General features: G+C 42.9%; 1 protein-coding gene across 3 annotated transcripts in view; it reads right to left on the bottom strand.

The window, feature by feature from the left end:
* Window positions 1-328: 328 nt before the first annotated feature.
* The window catches only part of SHANK2 (SH3 and multiple ankyrin repeat domains 2), a 270317-nt gene continuing 251484 nt past the window's right edge, over window positions 329-19161 (bottom strand). For 2 of the 3 annotated variants that reach the window (XM_077784361.1, XM_077784362.1), the window contains 4 exons: window positions 17182-17312; window positions 16593-16704; window positions 13126-15523; window positions 329-4500 (listed from right to left, as the gene is read on the bottom strand). In XM_077784361.1, the coding sequence (XP_077640487.1) occupies window positions 3927-4500; window positions 13126-15523; window positions 16593-16704; window positions 17182-17312 (3215 nt within the window). In that variant the 3' untranslated portion in view covers window positions 329-3926. Of the gene's footprint in view, window positions 4501-13125; window positions 15524-16592; window positions 16705-17181; window positions 17313-17549; window positions 17610-19161 lie in introns of all 3 variants that reach the window. The other variant, XM_077784360.1, reaches the window with a different exon arrangement.

The raw sequence follows: 19161 nt of genomic DNA, 5'->3' as shown, positions 1-19161 counted from the left end.
TGTCCCCTTCAAAGTTTCCTGCTTTACCAGATTTCAAGCGTGACCCTTGAAATTCAGCAAATGAACGGAACATTCAACATTTGGCATAAGGAATGCTTTAACAAAAAAAAAAAAAATCCCAAAAAACCAAAACCAAACCAAAACAAAAAAACGGGAAATGCTTTTCCCAATGATAAATCAATCATTTCCCCTTAGTTCCATCTACATTTTGTTAAAGCATTTTATGCGTTTTCAATAACAAATTGCAACTTTTTTTTGGCAACTTATATATTTTCTTTTTTAATAAAAATCCAGACAGTGTTCTCTGTTTGCAATCAGAACCACACCCTTAGTGCAATATTATATTTATTTCTTACAGTAATTTTGGTTGCCATACAAGAGTATTAAGGATTGGGGAAAAGTGCAAGTTACAGGAGCTTGATTTTGTTTTTTTTTAATCAGTTGAAATTAGAGGAATTAAAGCACAAAAATTACAGCAACATAGATAACGTGAACACAAGTTGTTACACAAACTATAGCGAGAAACATATTAGTATCTAGAAAATAAAAGAAAAAATGTAATGGAAAAATTATCAATATTTGTGGCTCATACACATAATCATCGCCAGATCAACTGGGTAATGCTTTCTAAGAACTGAGAGGAAAAGAAAAAAAAGTCACTATTTTTTTATTAACTTAAGTACCACAAATAATTAACTTCTTTGTGATATGTAAATTCTGTAAATCAACAGTCACATCTAATCATTTTATAATATATGAATTAAACTTAAAATGTTCTCAGACACCTAGGGCAAGGAGTCTGTGCAGTTATACACAATTTACATCTTGTAAGATTTTGGTATTGTATACACAAATATTACAGAAACTAGGCATGTAAATGCAATTTATTTAAATTACAGTATATAAACAAAAGTTGATCCTAAAACCCAGAATATCATAGATATTTAATGACTTTGTTTTTCACTATCAGAGTAGCATGAAAGAAATGGGTCTTCTCTCCTCCCCCCTGGTGAAAATACTCGGAGGCCACGGCGTTATCTGTTACTATTGCTTTCTTTTTTTTGTTTCAAACCACCCCTCAGAGCTGGAGACTGAACTCGACTTGGCAGAGGTGCATTCTGCTGGTCCAAGTAGGTCCCCTCAGGTCTCCTTACCTTTTGGCTTCATAGGACACAAGGTGAAAAATAAAACTATTCCCTTACACCTCCTTCGTCTGCCCGTTGTGTACCTGCTCTTGGAGTACCTGAAGAGATGCAGAGCAGGAGCCACACCTGTGTGAGGAAGGGATGCTCCCACCTGGGAGCCACTGGCTGTGTCAGCGCTTGTTCAGGGCAAGTTCAACCCACGGGAAGGTTGTGATCCAAAAAAAGCAGCTTTAAAAGTCAACGTCTATGTTTTTTTGTCTTTTACTACTGTATTTATTTCCTAACGTATTTCTGGCACATGTTATAGAGGTAATAGCAACTGTACCCAAAGAAACAAACAAAAAAAAATTTAAAAAAAGAGAGAGCATGGCATCAGTGGTTTATTTACTGAATTCTGTTGTATCACCAAATGGAAGACAAAAGATGGCTAAATTACCTTTTTTGTTTTTTCTTTTTTTCACTTCTTGAAGTGTGTGATGGCCTCAAGTTGCCTGCATCAACCTATCTGAGTGGAACTGCCATTTTCTACACCTCCCACGGAAAAACTCAGCACTCCTCGACAGCAAAACGCCTCAGTGCTTCATTTTTATGACAAGGTTCCTTGGAACTCCCCAAATACAAACAGAACACAGTAACAGATGTTAAGTCAAAAGATTTGCTGTTCCATAAAGGGGGCAGGAGGCTTAAATAAGTTGATTTTTATGAGTTTCCAATGCGTTGGTAACTGTAACCACTTTTGAAGAAATACTCATCCTCCTCTGTAGAAGTTCTAGCAAAGATAGAAAATATAACACAGCTCTGCTGGTTCAGATGCATCCAAGTGAGGTTGATTTTAAAAAGGTCAAGACTTTATAATTATTCCACAGAAATAGTAGTAAACCACAAAAAGTTTTTTTTTCTTTTTTTTTTTTTTGTTTGTCTTTTTTTGTTTTTAACTTCCTAGCACTGAAGTGGCACAAAGGCTGCCCAGTAGACCAGCCACTTATTTTCTTAAAATATTGTGCTTATAAACTATCTGTACAACTATTTAAACTTGCAGTAAAGAAAGATATTTAAAATGCTAAACTTTATGTACTCATACTAGGGCTGTTGCAGACCTAATTAGACACTTGTTTGTGAGCAAAAAATAATCACAATAATAAAAAAATTAGAGATAGGCTGGACCATATCAAGGACCATATGAAGGAAAGAAAGTTCAGGTACCTTGCAAAATGTAAGGGAACCTGAAAGTTTGGTAGGGAGGCAGTTTAGCCATCCACACCCAATTTACCCACCTTGAACATCTTGAATATTCTGTCCAGAAAGTCCTACAAAACTCACAGATATTCAGAGGTGTTAATTACAAGGGGGAGTTCAAACATGCAGAGAGAGACTTGTTAACTTGAAAGTCGAAAAAAATATTTTTTTTTTTTTTTAAACAAAGCCATATGAACCAGCCATGGGTGTTTCTCCCCTGCTGACGGAAGTCTCCCAGAAAGTTCTCTCTGCCCCACTCCCAGCCCTGGATTCTGGCAGGATGCTCCCACCTCTTGTGCCAAGGAATGGGCTGGGGGCCAGTGCCCGGCCCTCTGTTCTTGTCCAGAGCCAGTTCCTGCCAGCAGTGATAAAATGAGAGCCCTCCCCAGCCCTGCAGGCTCTCAGAACGCACACACCCCGAGACACTCGACAGCTCTTTCCGTCTTGGCATCACCTCTCTGCCTCCTCTCAAGGATCTGAAGCATTTCCATCCTAACAGGCTGAAATGCCTCTCTCACTTCAGATCCTGGCACACTTCCCACTGACTTCAATGGGAACATTCATCTCTCTTCTCCTTGGTTCTCAGCCTGGTGTTCAAAGTACCCAGGCACTCACTACTCACTGAATTAAGCAGCACCTCCCAGGGCTCAGCCTCTCTCAGTGTCTCACTGTCAAGCCTCAAAGCTGTGCCTGCACACCAAAGTTTGTCCTGGCTCGTGGAGTTCCTATTTTGACTCAGCAGCAGCTGAGCTGGTTGAGAACTGGGGGTGTCTCAGGTTCAAACTATCTTCACTTTGCTGTACCTCTAAGTGTGGTCCCTCCTCAGCCTTTACTCAACATCTGCACCATCCTACAGGCCACGTCAATGGAGCGTGCACTGAACTTGTTCTGCCACCTTGGAAGAGTGCTAAATATCACTGCAGAAATAAAGAAATACCAGGTAAAACAGAGCAAGGTTACCATTGGACTGACCCCAGCAGAACAACCAGCTTCACTGCCCGCAGATCAGGGAGCTATGCCAGTAAAAAAAGAGTAATATAAACTCCTGTGCCCACCTCAATATCCCTGCTACTGATAAAACTGGGTTTGAGTGATAATGGAGCAACCTGTCCTCTTAAAATGAACCAAGGGCTGGGGAAGGAAGCCTGCTTGGAGACTTGAATGTCAAGAAGAGAATAAAATAAAATGCATTTTTTTTTTCTTCTGTCAATAAAAGAAACCCTGACATGTTTGCAATTTTAAAAGAAAATCCTCACGCAATGGTCCTGGCCAAGGGCAGCATCAAGAGTTTTAAAGTTAACAATTGTCTCTCTCTCACATCTCCCCACAGCTTTGAAATAAAATGGCCCCACTTCTTTAGCATCTTTAGGTTTGTGTTTGCGCATGTAGCAGACAGTCTGCATCACCTGAGTACCAGGAATTCATCTGTTCTCCCCCTCCCCCCCAATTTTGCTGGCACTCACAGACAGACAAGGCATTTGGGGTATGTCAGTACCAGCCCATCTCTAGTTATCAACAGAAGTTTGTGAGGCAAAATAGCTATTCTTATCTGTCCAGCAGCTGCTTCAAAGCTCTTTCTATGTTCATTCTGTGCCCAACTCTAGTCACTCCAAGGTCTATCAGATCTTCCTTCTGTAGATTTGGTAAATGTGTGCCATCTATTTCATTGTCCATAAATGTTTCTTTATGTTCACCTAAGTTTAGACTTTCCAACCAATCTGCCACATCTGGTTTAGTCCACAGGTGGACAGGCTTAGTTGTAAAAGGCTTATTTGAGATTGGCTGTTGTAATATTGAGGGAGAAGGAGACCTGCTGCGCCCTGTGGTCAAGCCAAATAAGTCCCCAGAAGGGGGCTGGCTGGGTAGGCTAAATACATCAGACAGAGTTGGAGAAGGAGATGAGGCTGAAGCAGAAGCAGTCAGAGGAGCAGGCAGGATGTCTTTATTAATCTCAGTTGGTGAAACCACAGGGCTGGGAGCATGCCTTGCTCCTGAGGTCCTGCTGTCATAGTCTGGGGACCTGCTCTGCAGTGTGATCGGCTGGCTGGCACCGGGTCGGACAGTGAAAGTGATTGTTGTACTTCGTGTACCTGAGACAGTACTCATGACTTCCGTGCTCCTGCAAGTGCAAACAGACAGGCACAGTTAGAGCTGCTGGCCACCAGCACAGCCCCATCAGCTCGTGGTAATTACAGCACAGGGATGATTGGGTAGTTTCACAAGTACAAAAATTGTATCATTGACTCTTTCCCAGAAAACCAGCACCAATGGTAAGCCATAGTTAAAGACAAAACATTTTCTTATGAGCAGTCCAGGAAAAAACACCTTCCAGAGCACATTCTCTCCCTGTTCCCAAATTTACTCCTGGTTAAATGAGAAGTGCTGAGTGGAACAAGCACATGAGCACTTTATAGTCTCAACGAAGCTCGACCAGGAGTAGACCCCTTTGCCACGTGGAGGGTTGGAATCCTTCAGTTCTGGCTTTACACATAACATAGCTAAAAATAGTAGCACTGGAAAGTTTCTGGAGCACTGGATTTTGGATCTTTGGGCTTCACTCAGTGAATTTTGCAGAGTGTTTGTAGTACTGTTTGTTTACAGAACAGGCTGCTCTTATTTCCCTTTCTATCCATGCTCTAAACATAAAACAGTCCTTCTAAGGTGCCTAAAACATCTCAGTGTCTATTTCCTTCGCAGAGAAATAATACTCTGGCAGTTTCACCACAAAATTAAGGAGACAAAATTCTTTTTCCTGCACATGACCAGAGGTGATGTAGCTGGGATCAAGTTCTGCCTAAAGAAGATGAGTTTCTGATTACGAATGAAGCAGGCATGAACCTCGTGGAGAGGCTCACTCTGGTGCTCAGCCTGATAGGGTGGGTGAAGGAACACGACCCTCTGCTTCTGCCTGCTGGCTACAGAAACAAATTTAGGTTTGGGTCTGTTCATGTCATCAAAGGCTTGACCCCACAGCCCTCACTCCCATGGGAAGAGCCAGTCAGCATGCACTTCAGGATGCTCCAGAGCCCTTGGATGCCTGGAGCTCCAGTGTTCTTCACTTCAGAAATAACCTGCCAACTGGGAAAACCTTCAGACAACTAATTTAAAGCACTTGCAGAGCAAAGGAAGGGTTTATTTATCCTGGGAGCAATGCCATGGAGTCCAGAGGATGATGTGGCTGATGCTGTACTGAGATTTCCAGCGCAGACCCTGACAGAAGCCCTCTGTTTCTGAGTTCTGTTTTTGAGTGCGACACTGTCCCCAGGCCTGTCCTGTCCTGCCTGGGCAGAACTGAGGATGGCTTGGGTGCTTGATGTCAGATGGAAATGCTTCCATTAATCCAGCACAGCAGTAATTCGACACTGCTGTGCAGAAAAGAACTCAGGGAGATAAAGGAAAAGCAGGGTAATGGAACATGGGGCAGTGCTCACAAACAGGTTATTCATCCCTTTCTCTCCCACTGCAGTCCTGAGCTGGAGACAATCATTCCCTGGCTGGTTGCTGACTGTGGAGAGCCCTGAGAGTGTTCCCTGAATAATCCCTGGGGCTTTGGCACTTCACACCAACCCAGAGCCCAGGGAGGTGCAGCTCTGCCACACCGACATCTCGGCAGGCCCCATTCAGATAAAGCTCCCTGTCACGAGAGGGAGCACCGAGAATCACTTTTGGGAGAACTCACATTTAATTCACACCAACATTCCCACTGTTTTCCCATAGGCTGCTCCATGGATTTCAATGGGAACAGGGGGATCTCTTTGGAAGATTGGTACTTCACTTAAAACCCAGTAGGAACAATGCTTCCAGCACTTATGGCTTTGTAATTTAACACAGAAAGGAAACACTTGGCAAGGTTCTGTGTGTTTCCTGTGATGCTTTTGGCACCTAATGGCTCTCACCATCTTCCAAGGCTGGAGCTAAGCACTCTTACAAATAAAAACTCTGTGGCAAGAGACTACTAAATTCTACTAACCAAGGGGAGCAAGTTATTTCCACCTCCTTTACCTCAGCACTGTCTCACACTCATTACTAAGGCATGATATAATTTAAAACCAACAAAAAGCCTGCTTTGAAAAAGGTTGGGGTGGTGCTATCCTAGTCATGGCAAGAATGAGCTGTGTATAAATAGGGAAATGAATCTTTGATCTTTACCCGCAATCACCCTTCTACTTAACTTTCCTGTCTTGCAAATACTAGAAATTAGGGTTTTGTATTTACACCCATTGTGGCAAGATCAAATGGACGATGAAAATACACCTCTTTTTATTCCAGGTGATGAAAGATAATTTCTACTGCTTGACTGACAGGTCCGGGCTCAGTGCTTTGCAATTCACTTTTGCTGCTTCTCCTCCAGGCTGCTCCCCTTAAAGACTCCCTGCCCAGCCTTGTTCAGGAAATTACTGTCACTCTTCCTTTAAATAAAGGATGTTAAGACAGAAGAAACAGCCCCCCCAAAAGTAAACTCTGTGCTCTCATTTGAAGTATTCCTTGGCTGGTGTTCCCTAACTTTCTCAGCCCCATGGGCAGGAATACGCAGGGTGAGCAAAGCATCCCAGGCATCCTGGTCCTTTGCTCCCTGTCACCTGGATAAAAACATTGGCTTCACATGGCTGCATGCAGCGGCAGGAGAACTGAGAGCATCTTGCTTTTTCCAAGCCAGAGGTTCAGGGCTGATGATTATTAAAACAAAACTCTTGAGACAGTGATAAGATTTTTTTAGCTGGTTGCAGAGGTTTCAACACCAACTCAGTTCATAGCCATGTGAGTGCCCAGCTCTCATGGCATGGGCACAGCCTGGTGAAACACTGCCAGGCATTTTGTTCCATGCCGTTCACTCCAAGATTGTTTTCCCATGTTCTTTTCTCCCTTTTCCACCTGCCATATCAGCTCCATTCTTTCGTGCTGCACTGCAATTGCAATCCAAGGGAAAAAAAACCCCAAGGATATTTATGTTTACTTCTATGCATCCTAAATTATAATTTATGACATCTCCCACACGATCTGGGGTGCAGACACAGCCTTGAAACCATCATCTGTCTTGCATTTTATGGTTGGTTGGTACCCTGGTCAATAAGGAGCGAGTACATTCCAGCTGGAAAGCAGGCACCCTTTGTTGTGTTACGGGGATTCCAGATTTTTAATCAGAGCATTTTCTTATGCCTTATTTGGTCATCTGTTATCCTAGATATGTTAAATCCATATTAAACCTGCCACACCCCAAACTTCATTTTAAAAAAAGGTGAAAAAAGTCCGATAATTATTTTAAATAAAATTTGCTCTATTAGAATCGGCATATGGTAGTAATTTGTAAACATTTGCTGCTGTGAGCCTGCACTGATTGCAATGCTCATTATGTTGCTTCATATTAAAATCAAAAAATATAAAACCTATATGTCACAACCACGTGGCCTCCAAGTATAAAAGCCATCAGCACAGCTTGTAGGCAAAAAATTATTTTAAATTTTGAATTATATTTGCAAGATTCAAATTTACTGTTAACTTACTATCAGAGGTAAATCAGTGCAGCAGCTCCCATTGAAAAATAAAAAACCCACATTATTCTCAGCTCCTGGGAGCTGTTTTACCCCAGAAATTTCTAGAAGACTTGCTGGTTCTGACACAGCTTTTCCATCATATCAATGGAAAATGCCTTAAAAATCAAGAAGAGTAATAAGTGAAGTCCCTGTATAGGGGTACTGAGAGAAATTAAATTCTTACAGATCTTGGAGGCCCCACAAACCCCAAAGTTTGCCTTCACCTCTTAATTTCTTTATTTCGTTGTCAGAGGCAAATAGCATGGCAGGAAAGTAAGCCAAGAGTTGTCTGTTTTGGGGGCAGGTGAAGGACAAGGGCTGACGTGATGACTGGCAGGATGCAGAGCTCCCCACATGGGCGTTGTTTTGGGGAGAAGAATCGAGAGCTGCTCTGTGTCTGCTGCCAGTGAGGAACAGTCAGGCAGGTCTGTGGGAGTCTGTCTGTGCAGGAGCAGAGTTTCCATGTGAAATGTCTGGAAAGCAGCGGGAAGGGGATGCTGCTGGGCCAGGAGGCAGCATCAGCCCTTTGCACTTGGATAACTGCCAGGGGAAGGGAAGCTGGAAGGAGAACGGGGGGGAATTCCACAGCTTTCAAGGACAAGATGGCCACACAGGCTGGTTTGTCTTTACTTTTAGCCTCACATAGGTGTGTAAAACTTTATTAATCATCCCTCCCCACCCCTCCACGTCCCAGAATCTGGCCATATCTGAAAAGTCCTGCCCCTTGTTTAGGTGCTCAGACACATTCAGGAATCTGGCCTTAAGTGCTCATGTTACCAACACATTTTCTGAGTACTCCTCTGATGAATGTGGCTTTTATTTCACCTTGAGATGGCATCCTAGGTCCCATTTTAGGATGGCTACCATTTCTGGATTAGGATGATCTAATCCACACTGCACTGTGAGAAACACAGTCACCACCAAAGCCACTGGAATGCAATAACAATGGGTGAGCATTAAAAAGCAGCAGAATGTACAACATAGAATAGTCCATGCTTTATGGTTGGCACTTACTTCATGGCACTTCAGCATGGCCCTCCTCTGACAACAGCAGTCATGACAGCAAATAAAAATGACAAAATGGAATGACTGAAACACTGCAGAAATCACTGACAAAGCAAGCAGTCCTGTGAAATTGGCTGGCAAACAGTTAACAATGTGAAATGAGTCTAATGAGAGCAGCAAGTGAAAAATCAAGGCACTTATTTTACCCTCTGACAAACCCAGACATCCTTTATCATAAACCAAACATAGGATCACTCCCTATAAAGGACTCACTACTAAGTTCTGTTCTGCCTTACCTGCTTGTGGAAAAATAAAAGGAACTTCTCCAAATACTCATGGAAAAACTAATTAATTGATGGCCAAAATCACTGTCCTGTTTCACTTTTAAAACTTGTTATTCCAGCACAGTGCAGGTATTCTTCCTAGAGGATTCAATTCCACAGCACCCTCCATAAGTCCCACATTTATCATAAGTATTTCCCACCACCAGCAGTGATGCCAATGCGCTCCAGAAGTAACAAGATTGTGCAAACACAGCTGGACAAACACAGAAAAACTGGAAGTGTTTCTCCCTCTGGCCAAGCCATGGATCATTTTTGTGTGGTGCTGGTGGAGAGCAGCAGGAGCTGCTGTTCATGATCCTTATCAGTGCTCCAGAGGCCTGAGGGAGGGAGGATGCTGTGTTCCCTGGGGGCTGAGCTGTCTGTCCCTGGTGGCCCCAGGGTTTATCCTGCCTCAGCCATGCTGCTTTTAGCCCCCAGATCTCAGGGGTTGGCTCATGATGCTCATGTTGCTGCAGGACTGCTGGGACACAGACAGAGCAAACTCCTCCTCTCTCCCAGGGAAAGTCCTGCTTGGCTCTTCTCCCCATTCTTTCATCAGCTCCCTATAAAAGCCAGGGGTCTCTCGAGTGGATGTATAACACTGCTGTATTTATTGTGGTTGACACGTCCTGTCCTCCTCGCCTGCAGGACGACATGGATAAGCCAGATTAAAACCTCTGTCACCACAGCTGATGGCCATAATTCCTCAAAGGAAATGGTGGCCAAAACTGGGAGTGGGATCTGGAGCTGTCTTCCTGAACCTCGTGATCAAACCCTTTAATTACACTTCAATTAGTACAAAGTAAGCAAGGGCAACCTCTCACTTCTTCCTCTTTTCCCTTCTCCTGCTGGGCTCCTTTTTCCTGTCCCACAGGCTGGCCACTGCTACTGAGAATGGAGGAGCAGATGGTTTCCAGCCAAGCGTTTCCATGCTCTATTTAAAAATCTTAAAGCTTGGTGTCTCCATAAGAACTATGGGAAAACTATAAATACACCATGGAAAATGATTGCTAAACCAAGGTACAGAGAATAAAAGCAAGTTCAGGGTGGTTTCAATGTAATAATTGAGAAATGCTGTTCAGGACCATAGAATGTTCTCCTCCTCATCCCCATCTATCAAAAAAGCACAAAGAAGGTGTTTTTATGGGTTACTGCAGCCAGTCATTACCCAACTATCTGTAGTTTAATTCACCCCTGTGCCACCCTAATAGGGCAATTGTCTTGAGTGAACCCCAGTTTTACATCTACTGGCTATGCAAAGAGAATTCCCAGTGGGATTTAGGATTCCAATCTGGCCTATAATTTCATGTATGGCCCCATAAGCAGTTACATATTTTTAATTTCTTCAGGCTGCCTGTGCTGCAAACACCGCCCAAGCGAGCCTGTGAACGCTGTTCCTATTTATAACCCTTCCCAATCCCTCTCCTTGGTTGGAGCATAGGAACAGGCTCATTTATTATCACTGCTCTGTTCACAGACCTAATGAGTGGTTCTTTAATTTAGCAGAATCCCTACTTTTTGTGAGCCAAAATTCCTTGGTCCCTTTCTAATGCTACCTCGCAGGGAAGGGCTGCAAGATCAACAATTGGTTGTCCTAAGCTTTAAAGCATTAGGGGAAAAAATACCAAGGAACTCCAGAAATTTTACCTTTGAAATTTAAACATTAGCTTTTACACTTGAAATTTTCACAAGATGGCATTCCTTGGTCATAATATTTGATAGCTTTGAAAAAAAAAATTGTGTCAGTCGTGCATTTAGGCTAGAAAGGCTGTAATTTATTTAACTTTTAGAGAGATAAAGCGGGAGTAAAAGCAGTGCAGGAAAACCACAGGGCCTCTGATTCCACAAGTGAACATCTCAATTTCCATCTCTTTGCCTTACCCTGGTTGAGATAAAAAGACTGCCTGCAGCACCTTTTCAAACACACTTCCAGCATCTGTAGATTGCTGGATCTCTTCTGCTGTCTCCTGGATTATTATTTGCTAAAAAAATAAATCCTTAGCAAACTTTCCTGGTGGTTTTAAGCAGCTTCAATCCAGCTCATAATTAAGAAGTAATCACATGAGTTTGGAAAACAGCAGGAAACAACACCCAGCCCTCTTGCATCCTGTTCCCACCGGGAACGATGTGGAGGTGTCATTTTCTCCCACAGCCAAGTAACAGCCAAGAGTTTTGGTGCTCTTTGCCTTGCCAACTTATCCCATTTATGCCCTCATAGCTCTTTTGGCTCTGGAACATCCCAGGATCCTCTCTCCAGCTTGCAAAGATGAGTGTTTGTGTTTACTTTTCAGGGAAGAAGCAGGATTTCAGCCCCACTGAAAGAATGCTTTGGGTGGGGTTCCCCCCCGCCAGTTGAGCCCCTGTATTCCATCATGAAGATGTAGTAATTTGCCAAAGCTGAGTTTGAAAAAATTAAAAACCTCAAGGACAGAAAAAAAAGCAACACAAATTTGTAACACTAAGTCAGCCCTTCCTCTAAAAGGTAACATATGGGGCTACTTCTGCTTACATAACAGCTTGCTTTTCTCTAGTGAAGTGCTATACTTCTCCAAGTTTTCCCCACCCTTTATACCTTTAAAAATGTATTTTCACAGAAAAAGTCTTTCTATTTACTTCTACTTTTCATTTTGCTCTCAGTAATGGGAGTACTTTTACATATTTACAGTGCACTGTAGTCAGTAGCCTTGGTTATTTTCTGATAAAACAGGGATGCTAAAGATCTCCCCTGTAACCTGGAAATACCTTTCAGCTTAAAAATAAGAGCTGATAAATAATGTTATACACATGAAGCTAAAGACAACATGTTCATGGTGCTTAACAAGAAACATGATCAACATCCAGCAGAAATAATGTGGGTTTTTTTCATGTATGAAGGCTTTTCCTGCAGACCCAACTCAATTTCTGCTCTGTTTAGTCAAGAACCACTGAGAGAAATTCCAACATTTCTGTGTTTTATTACCACTTCTCAATTCTAAAAACTGAATTCCCTCACTGTCACCAGTTTGATGGCTTCCATCCTGCAGGAAATAATATCTAACTGCGTGATGCCAAGGCTGTGGATCACACTGTTTTCTGAATGAGCAATCTTTGCAATCAGCAGAGACACCCTTCCCTTAAAAATAAATTATCTTCATGCTTGCAAAGTACACCAGTTTTCCAAAGGCTGAGCTATTTATTAATCAACAGAATAACTCTAATAAAATTGACTTAGGTGGCACCTTTTTTTAAAAAAACTAAGCCAGCATGACGTTTTTGCAAGAAGATATAATACCTCAGTCTCCTAATGAAACATACAAAATTAGCTTTCCCTTTTTAATAATTGTGGACTTCATTATATTATGTCCACATTCCATACAGATGTGGTTTAGTAATAAAATGTACAGTGCAAAGTGATTTTAATGAGGAATTCTCTGAAATACTTTATGATTAAGTAAATTAGGAGAGGTCTCAGCATGAATCAAATGAGACCACACAGTGAATGCAAAGCAACCCTTGGCAAAAACACTTTTTACCTGTTTGAAGCCAAAATACCCCACGGGACTGAAGAAAAATTAAATTATCACCCCATTTTAAAAGGAAAGAATCTGAAGGGAAAAAAATTAAAGAGATAAAAAAAATTAAAGCAAACTCTAAGAAATTCACATCAAAACAACAGAAAGGTATGTGCAAACCTTGAAGTTGAAGGCTGAGAAAGCTCCTGTCCTATCATGTAGGCAACACAAATGTTGACAGTGTAAGAAATTCGTGTTTGACACAGATTATTTGTTAAGTAAATACAAAGTGCACTCTTCTTTTATCTATGTGATTTACAGAAGTTAGCAAAGGGATGGCAAAAAAAAAAAAAATCAAGCATTTTTAGAAAATGACTTGGTTAATTACTTTTACCTTGTACTGAGACTCGCAGTTTTCGTTCCAGTCGGCGACTCCAATCCCTCCCCTGGCTTTGAGGATTTCTCTCTGTTCATTTGCTGGAGTATTGAGTTCAATTCACTAATGACATTAGCCTTGGGGCCTGAGAGAATTGGGCTTTTCACCTCCGGCACGTCCCCCCATAGCTTGGATGTCCTTTGGGGGACAGCTTTCGCCAGGTTGGGTGGGGCACTGATGGGAGGTGGGGGCGGAGCGGGAGGAGGGATCACAAAGCTGTCTACAGTTTCCTCGATCAGCGCGTCCTTGTAAAGTGCATTGCTTTTGTTGATTATGGGCTTCATTTTTGGCTTAGGAGGTACTGGGGGTTTGTCCACCAGAAATGTTTGCCCATCTGCATAGACTGTACAAGTATCCACGTTCTCCCCCCCTTCCGAGGATAAGGTAGAGATGCTGGACACCGTTGAGATAGTGCTGGTTGTCTCTAGGTGATGGTCACTGCTGCTCCGACTGTCCACCTCCTCGATCCCAGAGTCGGTGACGTTGTCAAAGCTGTCGGGGGGTGGCAGGAAGGCGGCAGGCAAACAGTTTGACAGACCCACTGGCTTTTTGCCGTCCAAGGAGTTTGTTGGCTGGCTGGGCGATGGGGTGCCGTTCTTCCTCTGTGCCATCAGGTCTGTCAGCGCCGAGCCGGGCACCACACGGTCGTCGGGGATGTCAAAGCTGTTGGCAAACTCCAAGGGAGGGGGCAGCGGCTCGGTGAACAGGAACTCCTCATCGATGTCCACTGAGGCCAGGGGTGGAGGAGGGATGCGGAAAGGCAGGATGACGGGGTCGTCCACAGAGCTGGCAGCCACGATGGTTTTACAGGGAGAAGCCGGGGGCTCGGGCGTGGCAGAGACGCTCAGCTCGCTCTCCGCTTCCTCGCTGCCCTCCGGCCTCTCCGGCGGGGAGTTTTCAGGGTTCGGCTCCATCTCAGCTCCCTTTTCCTCCTCATCCTCGGGCATATCATCTGACTTTGCCGTATCCACCGTGTGCACCATCAACAAGCCAGCTGATTTTTGCTGTGAGGTATCCACGATGTTTATCAACATGTTCTTCTTCTCCTCAGCTTTCTTTTCTTTCCCTGCATCCATCTCGTACTTGTTCTCAGTCTCCTGCCGTCTCAACAGGCCACGGGTATTTTGCCTGGTGACAGTGGCAGTAACAGGAAAAGTCGTTTCCATGTTGGGTCTCAGCTTGGTGTCGATGTAAAGTGGTTTGTTAAGGTCGGTTTTGACTGCGTCCCCTTTGCCTGGAACCTGCTGTGTCTGCTCTTTCATGGCTCTGTCCCTGGCAGAGAGCGCGAGGGCAAGTGGAGAGTTTGGATCCAACAGCTTCCCTGTGACCGGGTGGACGTAGCTATCCGAGCTGGGAGCGCTCGTGGGCTTGGCTGCCGCCATACTGTTGTCAGTGCCTTTCGTTTTGGATGGAGCATTCAATGTCCTTGAGTCACTCTGGCTGCTGGGCTCACTGCTGTTAAAAAGGTTTTCAGGCTCCCTGGGGGCGGGGATTGGAGATGGCGACATGAGCTGTCTGAAACCATCCTCACTGCTGAACATGGCCTCCTCGGTGAACTTGGACTGCCTCATCCGCGGTGTTGGTGGGGTCAATCCAACGTCCTCGTCTCCCAGGTCTGTGGAGAGGAAGGCCGGGGAATTGCGCCTCGCCTCCAGCCTCTTTTCCCTGTCCCTCACGGCCCCTGCGATGGCTGCTGCGAACGGACTGCTGACTCCCAAGCTGTCATCAGGCCGGAGCTGTCCGGGCTGCTCCGAAGACTGAGGATCAATCTCCATGCTGCTCCCTTGGCTGCTTTTCCCGCTGCTGCTGGTGGATGGCTCTTTGACAATGATGGTTGGGATTGGAATAGAGCAGGTCTTTTCTGGACTGTCCTCCACATTGGATTGCTTCACCAGCATCCCCTTCCTCCTGGCTGGCTTGGCCGGCACGTAAACGGCTTTGCTGGCGATCTTCCCAACCTCGGAATAGGGGTTTTCGGGCATCTGGCCCCTCTTGCTCCTGAAACTGGCCTGAGCTGCGGCACTCCGGTTGTACAGGTCCTCTGAGTCCAACGAGTATCGGTCCAGCTCCCGCCGGTAATAGATCCCTTTGTCCCTTATCATGGTACCCACGCTCTCGGGCCTAACCAAAGAGATTTTTGCACCTGAATTCTGGTTAAATGGAGGTTTGATTGTTCCGTAGCTCCGGGATGTCAGGGATTTGGGGGAGTTGTACAGAGAGGGGGAAGGTGGTGGTGGTGAGGGGGGTAAGGACTGTGGTGGAGGTGGGATATCTTCAGAGGTGTCAGGCATTGAAAGACTCCTGGTAAACTTCAGCATAGGAGGGGCCAGAAACTGCCGCTCTTCCTCCGTTATTCCTGAAAAATCAGAGAGTGCTTTTAAAACACTGCCATATCCACCAGAATCCCTCACGCTGCACTATTTCTCCATCCAACCCAAAATTCCAGGGTGCATTCCCACAGCATAAGGAGTATGCAAAATTCCAAAATAGGCCTTTAGGTTGATTCCCACCATAATCATTCTTTCCTGTTGGACATCCCAGGTTCCTGGATTGAAAAGGACACTATGGAATTTTAATTAAACTGATGTGTAGGCAAATGTTTGGGGTTTTTGTATCATCAAGGTGGCTGTAGAAAAGCACATTTTCTTTAAAAATTATTGAACAGGGAAGATATTCTGTGCAGAGGAGCCGCTTCTGCCTTACTCCAGCACTCTACAAATACATATAATAAAACAACTCAGAAACCTAATGAAGTTTTAAAATGCCATTGAAATTTAGCAAAGGGACTATGAAGATCCTGTTGGGGGAAAAAACCCATAATGTTGCATTTCAAAAGATGGCATTATATCATTACAAATATGGCTTCTAACATAAATAAATTGGGCAATACTGGGATAGTTTGGATGCTAATTTTACATCAGCATAATGCGTTTCTAAATTTATAAAAGTCACTGCTAAGATTACTAACAAGAACAAAGAAAGCCCAAATTCGGTCTGCTTTTTGTTTCTTTGTTGTAAAAACATCTATTGCCATCATGTGAAATGAAAAAAAAAGGTGAATTTTAGTCCATTTGATCAACACAATTTCTTTGTAAACTACACAGCATTACAATGCTTTCACCTTAATAACAAGGGAAAAGAAAGGATCATATTTTGCCCTAATGTTTTGCAAAAGGCTTGTACTGATCTCTTTGTCCTTGTTAGAAGGAACATTCTAAAGAAAATAACAAAATTATAATTCCATACTTGCTAAATGTGGAAATCACATCACCTTACACACAAACTTCTTTTCTCATGAGCTTTGTATAAAGATTAAACAGCCATTCACCGGGGTAAAGATGTCGGAGAAACATGCTTTAGGAAAGAACCAAAGTTACTGAAAGTATGCTATTGATGAACAAAACCATACAAGAGAGGCATTTTACCTATAGATTTTTGTCTTCTCATCGTACCCCGAGGTATACCCAGAAAAGGACCTTGAGGGCTCCCTGGGACAGTGGGCGTCATCACAGCAATACCCTGTCTCTCATACATGGACTACAAAAGAGCAAACAGAAACCCCAACAGCATTAAAGCATGAAAGTCTCTCCCATGTGGAAAAATGCCTCATTCATTACCCTTTTCACTGAGAATTCTTATGGAAAATAATAAATCTGGGGTTATTTCTGGGGAGGAGGTGGAGAGAAAGGGAAGGCTAGGCTTTGTTTAGACACTCATGAAAGGACAGCTGCTGTAAGAGGAGTGAGTTGATATTATTTACAAGGCAACAGCTTAAAGTGGGTAATGGAAAAGTATGTCCAAATTGCAACAAAACCAGTTATTTTTCTTACCTGCAAAGATTTGTAAGATTAAATTCTGCACTTGAGTGATGCAATTTCAGAATTCTGGTGTTTAATTTTTAATACATGCTATAGTGTTAATGGCAATTCTTCCCTTAAAAAGCATGGGCATTATTTAATCAAGGAATTAGATACATTAGCAGGAATAAAGCAGTGCATTGTGGCTCCCACTCACATTCATATCTGTAGCTGAGGGAAAACATCTACTAGAAGGCCGCTGTTTTATAGTTGCCACTCTGGAGTCCACAGTTGCATTGTCTGCAATTCTTGATGGCTTGGAAACTGGCACTATTTCATCCACCTTATCTGTAATATAAAAGCATTCAGTAAAATAAATATCACTTGTCCAACGAAATGGAAAAGTTTAGTATTGCAAGGTCAAAGGAAGAGATTTACTTTTCAAAAAAATGCAAAGAAAAAAATTTTTTGGCATTTTAACAAGGCAACGCTTGAGCATCATAAGTCGTGCAAGCCGAGCACTTTTCATTGCTGCTACATAACATGCATGCTTTAGTTTTAAGCCTGCATGCATTTAATGTTTACTTAGTGTGACTCGAAAAACAATCCTCTTCTTCAAACCTTCAAAATGTGAAGGGAGAATATCTATATAGAAATGGAAAGAAGACCTTTAGAAATAGTGAATCCGTAGAGCACTGTTTCAAATAGAGATAAGCAGACTGTACTTAGTCATCAGAATTTCAGTGATATTTTGGACAATAACAAGTACTCCAGAAGTGCTCTTTCATGCCTATGCTCTTTAAATAATAACATCCTGATTTGTTCACACTCTTGGACTTGTAGGCTAGCACTGCTAACTGCATCCTTTGTTTAAATGAAACTTTTTTATGCATTTCTGTTGGTTTGGGTTTTTAAAATTTCTTCTAATAACTGAACAGTTTGGGAATGCATTAGTCATGGTCAGAAGCAGACCAAACATAGGCAAAGTCCAGGTCTTAATGAGAACTTCAACATTTGGATTTGGGACACTGATCTACTGCATGATGTGATGGTAAAATACAGGGAAAAGTTTAATCAGGATATTCCAAAGCTGAGTGCTGGTGTTAGCTCTATCTCCAACTTTGGTCACAAACAAGGTTCATCAGCATTAAATACAAAATGCTACTCCCTCACAAGAAAGACTTTGAACTACAGTATAATCCACTAATTATTACCTGACAGCTCTTTTTTTTGCCCCTTCTACTGCTATGAATCCAAGGCACAGAGAAATTAAATCACTAGCCCAAGCCACCAGGAGAGTTTGAGTTTGGAATCTCTACAAGAATCCAAACTGGAATCACACCAACAGCTTTTCTTACTATTCGCTTGCCTGTATCATGTTAATTTAATGTCTTTTCCTTTGAAGTTTCACCAAAACTAGGATTAGTTTCATAGCCTGTGGCATTTCTGTAAGTGGACCACCTCAGCCTGGCTCCTAGGCTTCCACACGAGTCAGAGCAATGCTACTTTTCAGCAATTAGCTCCATCTCCCAAATAATTGATTATTTGTTAAACAAGGATAGTTACTTCATTAGGATATTGTAGACTTGAAAAATTCCCAGGTTTTTGGTGATGTAGAGCTGGTGTTACTACCCCAAGTATTGTATTTAGGGATTTAAATTTTACCTCTCGCTGGAGAGCAGCACACTCAGAGCCCTGGATATTGATATGGATGGGAATAAGGCAGGAGGAAAAGAGCTTTTGATCCTTCTAAACAGTAGATCTGGCTGATGCAAGGATGATATTTTAAACAGGAGAAGAAGAGAGGGAAGAACTTTTAGCCTTCAGGTTAGGAAGAAGGTTGTCCTAGAAGTGGATATTTCAGTGTCACAGAGGGTCAGGGAGGAAAGGAACACTGGTGAGAACTGTCTCACAAGAGTAGTGTTGCTGTTTCTTTTCAACTGAAGTTAGTATTCAAGTCTTTTCATTGGTCTCTTTTTTTTTCTTTTTTTTTTCTTTTTTTTTTTTTTGGTGGGGTTTAAATCACCCAGTGGAAGGAGAAAAGGAAAAAAAAATTCTTAAAATTGTCACACGTACTCAAAAATAAAAAACCAAGTTCACATCACATTTCATAAGGCGTTGTAATACAAACTTCTGAAAGAAAAATATGTGCACTTCTGCTCAGCAAAAGGCATCAGAAAGCAATGGTGTAACCATG

Source organism: Lonchura striata, chromosome 6 (genome assembly GCF_046129695.1).
Source record: "Lonchura striata isolate bLonStr1 chromosome 6, bLonStr1.mat, whole genome shotgun sequence".
NCBI classification, from domain to species: domain Eukaryota; kingdom Metazoa; phylum Chordata; class Aves; order Passeriformes; family Estrildidae; genus Lonchura; species Lonchura striata.
The sequence above is the reverse complement of the archived record's forward strand: the minus strand, read 5'-3'. Positions and strand labels throughout refer to the sequence as shown.